General features: G+C 47.7%; 1 protein-coding gene across 1 annotated transcript in view; it reads left to right on the forward strand.

Moving 5' to 3' along the window:
* SNX10 (sorting nexin 10) overlaps positions 1-9551 on the forward strand; it is a 65419-nt gene that overhangs the window by 18890 nt on the left and 36978 nt on the right. Inside the window, exon 2 of the mRNA XM_004702732.2 lies at positions 7989-8035. Coding sequence (XP_004702789.1) covers positions 8012-8035 — 24 coding nt within the window. The 5' untranslated portion in view covers positions 7989-8011. The remainder of the gene's footprint in view (positions 1-7988; positions 8036-9551) is intronic.

Raw genomic sequence — 9551 nt, forward strand, 5'->3', positions numbered from 1 at the left:
GGCTTGAGCAGCACTGGGTTGGGATGTTTTCTTGATGTGCACTTACCCTTTATATAAAACTCTCTCTTATAATGAGTTTCCGTGGATTTGTTTCTCTAAAGTACCCAGAATAATACAGTGAGTCAGAAAGTATTGCTACAAATGATAGCGTCCTTTATTGAACAAAAATATCACAATGTGCAGCCATTGTTTTTTGACATCTCCTCCACCTATGTTTTGTAAGCTGTAAAGTGGTGTTTCCATTTCTCAAACCTTTCCCTGAAGAATTTGTGCTCCTTAATTTGCATCACATCAAAATAGCAGCTTGGGTATCCTTGTGGTACTCAAATCTCATTCCTTTGAAATGGTCTTTGAGTGTAGGGAATGAAGACAGGTCTGAAGGGGCAAGATCAAGGCTGTCAGGTGGATGAGGTATGGTATCCCAACAGAATGTTTCCAGAGGCCTGGGCATTTCTTTAGATTCACCCACAACCCAAAGAAAGAGAGAGAGAGAGAGAGAGAGAGAGAGAGAGAGAGAGAGAGAGAGAGAGAGAAAGAGAGAGAGAGAGAGAGAGAAGAGATACCTAGCTGCAGAGCATTTACTCTCAGAAGTCAGAGAGCATTCTGGCGCTCTGTCACCCGGCACTTCCGATTTTCCTGCTTCTCCGCATGGCAGGTCTCTAAAGAGGACTCTGAGGAAGCTGGGAAGCCGTGGAGCTGATCTTCCCCTCCCTAGGTCATCATGAAGGAACGAGCTAGACTAGCCTCTACGGGCTCCGCCATGACCTTTTCCCATGACTGCTAATTAGGCTCGTGGCGACTTGTTGGCTTGCTTGGAGATCTTGATAACCCGTTCGTCTTTGCCTTTTCTAGAGCAGTGTCAGAGCTAGAGATTAATTTTCAGAATCCACTTTCTTTTTTAGGGCTGTGTGTGTGTGTTTCTAAAGCTGCCTTGATATAAATTTATACTTGACTGATTTGTGTGCTCTTTATAGTAGTGAGATGAAAAGATAACAATTTCTTGGCTCCGATTTGAAGTACTATGAGATGAAATTAGATCAATTAAAAAAATGTTAGGACGAACCTTTACCAACTTAAATGATAGGAAACATAAATTCAAGGAATAAGGGCTGATGTTTATCCCCGTGAACTGTCGGAGCACTTGTACCATTTCGTTACTGGCACGACCCTGGAAAATCCATTATTCTACTGGAGAACTAAATAGCTTGGTTAGGAAAGTAAAGGAAACCGCTCCTCTGACTGGTCATGACCTGAGAAAGATGGAGAGACTGATGGATTAAGTTGTGCCCCCTCCCCACTTCCCCACCCATGGGTGTTGGAATGCATGTGATAGGGGAGTTGTAACCAAAACAGAACATGGAAGTATGGAACAGGACAAGAAGGCTGCGAGGGGCCTGTTGGGGTCTCCCCCGATTAAAGGGGAACATGACTTTGTGTCTGTGGCCTCTGCTGGGAAGCCACGTGTGGTGCCTTCTCCTAGCCCCCAACATGAGCTCGCCGTTGTGTGTGCATTTCATGGCCAGACATTGGGGTGTCAGTGCAAAAACGGGAGGAATTACCTCTGAGCCCTTTGGGCATACTTCTTTCTGCGACAGGTTAGAATTCCGGACTCTACCGCCGCGGCTACGATCCCATATCGGAGGAGTTCTCTGCTTACAGGATGAAGGCGGGGTTAAATCCTGACTCGAGGAACCCTGGTGGCATAGTGGTGACAAGTTGGGCTGTGATCCGAAAGGTCAGCAGTTCAAAACCCCCAGTCACTACTCGGGAGACAGAGAGTTACCGTCTTGGGAGCTCACCGGGGCAGTTCTATCCTGGACGGTGGCTCTGAGCCAGCATGGTCTCCAGGACACCGGGAGGGACTGAGAAGTCCTGGCCTCAGGTTAGCGTGCGAACCAAGTCACACTCTTTGCTTCCTTGAAGATGCGGAGGACCTCAGTGGAGGGTGGGACATAATCATGCCTCTGTTTGCTGTGTGCCTAGGTAGTGTTTTGATGGGAATCCTTTGCATCTTCCTCGGGGAAGGGGAAGAGTGATTTGGGAAGAACTGTCTTTCCAGTTGTTGTTAGGAGAGAAAGCAGGGCAAACTTTTAAAGTTTTGCTTTAATAAAAATGTTGGTGGTGGTTGAGGGGACTGTGAAGTGGATCCTCTCACAGTTCATGGGGAAATAAATTACTAAAAACTTTCCTCAAGCAGTGTTTCTTTGTAGTTCTGTTCCTTCACTTTACTTTTAAATTGTATTCATTTGTGTACATATTTATTGCAAAGCAAACAAACAAACAAAACCACCACAACCCCAAACACACTCACTACCATTGAGTCAGCTGTGACTCACAGTGTCCCTATAGGGCGGGGTAGGACTGCCCCTGTGGGGTTTTGAGACTGGAATTCTGTATGGGAGTAGAAAGCCAAGTCTTCCTCCTGCCCAGTGGCTGGCAGTTTTGAACCGCTAATCTTGACGTTAGCACCCAACGGGTAACCATTATACCACTAAGGTTCCTTTATTTATAACAGTTGTGGGTAAAATATTGTAGACAATCTATAAAGCTAAGAATATGAGAGGGCTAAATACATTATGATTATAGCAGTGTGATGGAAGGAGCCCTGGTGGTGCTGTGGGTAAGCACTGGACTGGTAACTGCCAGTTTGGCAGTTCAAACCCACCAGCTGCTCCATGGGGGAAAGATGAGGCTGTTGGTTCCTGTAAAGAGGTACAGCCTGGGAAACCCTATATAAGGCCACTAAGAGTCAGCGTTGACTTGATGTCTGTGAATTTGGCTTTGGTAATGGGAAAGTCTTGACTTGGTCAAATAAAGCAGTAAAATATCCTAAAGAATATATTAAGTGGAAAAAGTTGGACACTTTTCCTCACGAAAAGATAGAGTTCAAAGATAGCTGTCTGAATGTGGACAAATTGGAACATGCCGATGCTGCTGGCGAGATTGCAAAACTGTACAGCCACCATGGAACCCAGCATGGTTTCCTGCAACAAATGCGAGTAGAAATAACCACACGACCCTGCAGTCTCTCTACTTGGCACAGACCTCAAAGGACAGAGTAAAACACCCACAGATAGACACACACTCTCGTTCATTGCAGCGCCAGCCACAACGGTGCTAGTGGACCAGTGGGAAAAACCAAAACAGCATCTATGGGGAGATGGATACTACCGTCTGGTCCATCCCTACAGTGGAATATTAGGCATCTGTAAAATGCAATGGTGAAACTGTCAACTTCCTCACGGCACGGCCAGATTTGGAAGACATTATACTCACCAAAGTTAGGCAGTCTCATAAAGATAAATACTGCTTGATACCATTGTTATAAAAGAAAAAACAACCAAGAAAAATGGTTTCCCCACCAGAAGAAAGAGACTTTGCAGGCTCTTGAGGGAGCCAGGAGGAGTGGAGTGGGGGGGGTGGGGGTGGGAGGAAGGAAGAAAAAAATAGTCATTTCAACATATGAACCATTAAAAAAAATTTACAGCCAAGAAAACCCTATGAGGTCTTTGTGTTCTAACACAGGGTCACAGTGAGTCGGAATGGCCTGGGTGGCACACCACAACATACAGAGGCAAAAAAAAAAAAAAATCCACCTAAAATCATTTTCCAATAGCTAGATGCATTTGCATTGATAAACTCAGTATGCATAGAAAAAACAAGTGGTGAGGACGGATCCTAAGATATTGACAATCATCTGTAGGTGATGAGATCTCAGACAAGTTTTATTACACTCCACTAAATGTCTCTATCATTCCTACCTTTTTACATCAAGCGCATGTTTTTAGAATTGGAAAATAATAAGGTTATTAAGTTGTAAAGGTTTGATGTGACGGTGATGTGCGCAGGGCTTTGCAAAAGGAGGCAAGATGCAGCTGTGTCCCAGAAGCCCCAGCCCCAGTAAAGGGTGCGGCAGAATTGAGAACAGGGAATAGTCCAGGCTAGATACTCCAGTGCACCAAGCCAGGCACTTGTGATGATGGGGGCTGAGAGAATGCTCTCACCTGGCCGAGGAGGTGGGAAGGTCCTGCTTTGTCGCTATTTAAGTCTATGTGCGTTCTTACCTTAGGTGCTTAGGGCTGCCACATTAACAATAGCCACAACCAAGTGCGTGGCTTTAAAGGACAGGAGTGTATCATCTCAGTACAGCAGGCTAGGAGCCCACGATCAGGGCATGTGTGCTCTGGGGCAGCTTCAATAACCCGCCATGCTTGGCGTTCCTGGACTCCGCTTCACAGGGTGCCCTCCCCAAAGCCAGGGCATTTCCCACTCTGCTTAGGAGGCTGGGTTCGCTGGTCCCTCACATTCCTGCGGCAGGACAATGAGGGACACATAGCCCGTAGGACTCCATGCACCCAGGTATAAGCTGCTTCCCCTCTATCTGATCGTACCAGAACACCAGTGTGGTGACGGGGAAGGGGAGGAGAGGCAGCTCCCAGTTAAGAGGAATGCAGTCTGAGTGGACCAATGTACGCTCATGCCCAAATGACTCCCCTAACTTCTGCTGTTGAACTGCCCCTTTAAACCGACAGGGGTATACTTGTGACTTTTTATTGTGAATTGGGTCAAAATTTACAGAACAGATAGATCAATTTTCCACTCAAGAGTTCACACCTCTTTTGTTCCACACCATTGACTCCAATCCCCACAATGCGTATCTCTATTCTCACTTCCTTCTGGGGTTTTCTGTTTCCTTCCTCCTCTCCTAGCCCTTCTGAGCTGCTTCTTGGGTAAATGCTGCCCTTTGAGCTCACGTGGCTGATGATTCTAAGGTGTGTGTACCTCCCCAATCTTCCCCTGGCTGTTGTTTGACTGAAAGAAAACAGGACTCTAGGGATGAATTCATCTCCAGCCTGAAGGGTGACTAAGAATCATATTCTCCGGGGTTCCAGCAGTTTCTCTCTGACCAGTAAGCCTGGTCTTTTTTCATGGTTTTGAAGTTTGTTCCACATTTTCCTCCCACTCTCTCTAGGATGTTCTAATGTGATCCCTTTCAGGGCAATTGGTACCATGGTAGCTGGGCACACGTCTCACGTTTGTCTGATGTTCTCATGGCCCGTTGTCCCTCTGCATTAGTAGTTCGTACACATCTCCGGGTCCTCCTCCTCTTCCTTCTGCACAAGGAGAGTCCAAGAGCTGTACCTCACACGGCCACTCACCGGCTTGTGACACCTCAGTTGCCACTTGTCACAGCGGGGTGTGCAACATTGTCTCTGTGAACTATGAGGAGAAAAATGATTACCCCACAGGAACCACTTCTCAGGAGCACCTTTGGAACTGTGAGAAATAGTCTTGATTTGTGCGAGGGTCACTGTGAGTTGGCATTGATTGGATGTCACAGCACAAGTAAAGAAGTCCAATATGACCTGCTCTCACCGTCCATAAAGCTGGTGGTTCAAGACCCTCAGCAGCTGCTTGGGAGAAAGATGAGGCTTTTTACTCTCATAAACAGCTACAGTCTTGGAAACTCACAGGGCCCATCTACCCTGTCCTACAGGGTCACTATGAGTCGGAATCGACTTGATGGGAGTGATTTTTTTTAATCATTCTCATGACCATAAAAGGCCTTGTACATTGTAGAAATTAGCAAGGTAGTGGTCTCATTGTTTTATATACTATGAGCCACTATTTTTGAGACTGCTAATGAATCTTACCCTCTTTAAGATCATTCTTCTTTTGTGATAACTGGAAAAACTTAGCTGGCCGTTTTATCTGTGGTTCTAGCTTTAGTTGATGTGTTATTCCAAGTTGACTAGCAAAACAACTCCAGAGACATTCACATGTGTGTAAGAAAGAGCTTTGTATCAAAGAACAGTTGCACATTGAGAAAACACCCCAGCCCAGTCCAGATCAAGTCCGCAAATCCAGTATTAGCCCACATGTCCGATACTAGTCCATAAATTCCTCTTTAGACTCACACCGCACATGCAATGGTGCTGACTGCAGGAAGATCCCCTGTGAGCGGGTGGAACGTCTTGTGGCTCCAGTGGGGGCGGAAGCATCTCCATGTGGCCCCTTCAGCTCCTCAGTGTGTCTCCTTAGCAGGAAAAGGAAGGCAGAGAGTGAGACACAGAGAGAGAAGCCTGCCTCTTCTGGTGGCAGAATCAAGAGAGAGATGGTCCCAGAATTCTTAGGAGAAGGCTATGCCCACAAGGAGGGGCCATCAGACCTGTTTGACAGACTAGACTCCATCCCTTCACTCTTATCAAGTTAACATGAAATTGTGTAACCACCACAGGTGAATTTTAGACTTCTTCTTATGTGTGTGTCCTTTTTTATAGTTTTAAGATGGACTAAGGGAGAACAATTTGGGGTCTGATTCACAGTGGACCTGCTCGCTCTGCTGTCTCTCCCTCCCTAAAGTGGCTGGATCACTTTCGCCCAGTATTTCCATGTTTGGGGTGGCTTATCTTGTGGTTGACTTGATTGCACAATTGGAATTTCCCTCAAAGGGCCACTTCTCGTAAAGACCCTGTGTAAGGGAAGCCAGGAGGCTCGCTTGGGCTGCTGGGAAAGGAGAGCTCTGAGCTGCCCTGGCTCCAGGGTGGTCCTGCAGTCATCAACCACCCAAGCCACCAACACAATCCAACATTCCCAGAGGGGAGTCTCTTTGGGGCCTCCTATCTCATGCGGTCTTTTATCAATCCTGCAGCTTCTGTGTAAGTCTAACGCTAGGTCCCTCCAAGCTCTAAGCCATACATCACGGTCTCTTCAGTTTTCCTCTCGTCCCTGCCGGGCTCCGGGTCTCAAGGAGAACAGCCAAGTCTTGCAGCATTTCCAATCCAAACGGTGAGAGGGACCCATAGGTACCCGGTTCGTTGGTGTGTTGTCTTCTCTGGAGGTGGCAGGTGATACAAGCAGGGCTCTCTGTCAGGCTGAGCAAGGAGCCAGGTCTGAGCCACTCTCCCCAGGAAGAGGAGGTCAGGGAGGGCTTTGGCTCTGACACAGACATGCCCAACGGAGCGTCCTGAGCAGAGAGAAGCAAAACTGTCCCGTGAGATGGAAGCACTAAGTTGATATATTGGGTGTGTGTGTGTGTGTGCGTGTGTGTATGTGTGTGTAGGCTAGAGAAATTGTGTAACATCTTCAGAGAAAATGAAACAGAAAGTGACAGGACTTCGGTGCGCCCGTTGTGTTTGAGGTGGGAGGAATGAGAAAAGTAATAGAACACATTAGGTTTTGCTTTTTAAAAAGAGGCTTTCCCCCCCCCTTTCTTTCTCTATTTTCTATCTCTGGATTAAAGGTAACACATGTGTTGTGAACTCTTGGGGAAATGCAGAAAAGAAGGAAGGCTGGGCCAGTCGTAATCACACCCCTCAGAAATGCCCACTTTAACTTGGTGCCTGTGATAGTCTGGGCACTTTAGAGAAACAAATCCACAGAAACTCATGTGTATAAGAGAGAGTCTTATATAAAGGGTAAATGCACATCAAGAAAACATCCCAACCCAGTGCTGCCCAAGCCCACAAGTCCAACATTAACCCATATGTCCAACACCAATCCACAAAGTCCTCCTCCATCTCACAAAACACACACTATGATGCCGACTGCAGGAGGAAAGCCGAGTCAGTGAGTGTGTAAGCATCTCAGCGCTGGCAGGGGGCACCGTGCGGCTTCTCCTTGGGGATGTCTTGCAGGAAGTGAGCCTTGCCAGAAAGCAGGTTGGCACAATAAGCTCCCTCCGTGGTACAGGCTCCGGCAGTTGCGTCAGTAAATAATTAACTACTCTGACTCCTCTGAGTCCCTGACGTGTCCACTTCAGCCTGGCTTTCCTCACCATGGTCCACATTTCCAGTCTCCAGTGGGGGCCCAGGTTCCCACAGTCCATGCGGCAGCAGATGGGAGGGAGGAGCAGAGAGGGCCACTTTCTAGGGACCGTTCTGGGGTGGACAGCTTCCCGCAGGAGGACCTGGAGGGACGCAGTCAGTGACAGATCTGCTCCAAGAAGGAAGTGCCAAGTCACCTACTGTGGATTTCTTGTTTTCCAGATTGCTTGGGCCGTGTGCTGAAGATGTTTCCAGAACAACAGAAAGAGGTACGTCATCACAAATCCAAAAATAAGGAACCCTGAGGGTACATTAGCACTCAACACAGCAGCCGACCTAAGCTTTGACTCGCTGTAGGTTAGGTCTTCATTCATTGCCCGTACATCTGTGGTGGAGGGTCACGATTCTGTAGGGTAGCCTTAGGGGAGGGCTGCTGAGAGAAGGGCACGTTCACCTCTGGCAGCAGTTCTCCCCACCCCTCCTAGGCCTTCATCTTCCGTTCCCATGACTGCGCTGTGGTGACCTCTTCCTAGCTCTCTCCCACCCACTGCTTATAAGAAATGCCTTTCCTCATGACTCAGAATGCTGTCAGGCTTTCCGGGGTTTCCACCCCATTGCCTCAGACCCACACTTCAGGGAGACTGTGGTTCCACAGGCTTAGTTGGGTTCTGCTTCGGCCTTCTGCCTTCTTTGCTTCAGTTTCACACGGCGCAGGCCCAAATGAGCCCCAGCTTCCTGAGCTTCCATCCGACTGGGAGAGGGGAGGCAAAACCTTTCCGGAAAATCCCTCCCCTGGAAGTCTCCGTTTGCCCTGCCCTCACGCATGGTTGCTCCATGAGCCCTAAGAAGTGGAACATCAGCCAAGAAACTGTGCTCACTGTCCACAATACCCCCCCCACCCCCAGTCTCATAGTTCTGGGTGCACCTTGCCCACATTTAAGCAGTTGGTTACAGAGAACACTTCAATTCCAGACTGGGCGCCCTCATTTTCTAAGGCAGGGGTTGTGTTTGTTAATTGGTCTGTTTAAGTTTTTATTGACCTACAATATGTGTAAGAACCCTGGTGGTGTAGTGAGTTGCAAGTTGGCCTGCTAATCACCAGGTTAGCAGTTCGAAACCAGCAGTTTCTCCCTGGGAGGACAACAAGGCTTTCTACTCCCATAAAGATTTACAGTCTCAGCTGTGGGGAGAAGGAGGCGGGGGAAAGGAGCGATGAACAAACAATGACATAGACAGGGAACAACTAGGGCATTAACATCAATAACAAGGGGGACATAGAGATCCTGGGGGCATGGGAGCAACAGCAATCTAGCTGAGAGGAATTACCAACAGGCAGAAGTGGGGCAAGCATGATGGTGGGGCAGGAGGAAGGGAAAAGGAAACAGAAGACTGATCTAGGAAGCAAAGCTATGAATAGAGGTATAAGCAGATAAAGACATTTGTTCATAAAAATAGAGGTAGTGACCTATGTACATATATTTATTTGGCAATTCACTGAGGTTGTGGATGGATTTTTAGGTCTCTGCTCATGCCCTCCCTCAATGCGAGAACTCTTTGTTCTAACAACCTGGCATTCTGAGATGCTCGCCCTCCTGGCACAATTGCTGAAGACAAGATGGGGTGCATAAGCAAATGTGGTGAAGAAAGTGGATGGTGCACTCCTATCAAAAGATTTAGTGTCTGAGGTCTTAAAGGCTCGAAGTTAAACAAGCGGCCATCTAGCAGAGAAACAAGCCCACATGGAAGAAGCACACCAGCCTGTTGATCATGAGGTGTCGCTGGGAC

The sequence above is a fragment of the Echinops telfairi genome, unplaced genomic scaffold (assembly GCF_000313985.2).
Source record: "Echinops telfairi isolate 266 unplaced genomic scaffold, ASM31398v2 ScPeMD7_23;HRSCAF=83, whole genome shotgun sequence".
NCBI classification, from domain to species: domain Eukaryota; kingdom Metazoa; phylum Chordata; class Mammalia; order Afrosoricida; family Tenrecidae; genus Echinops; species Echinops telfairi.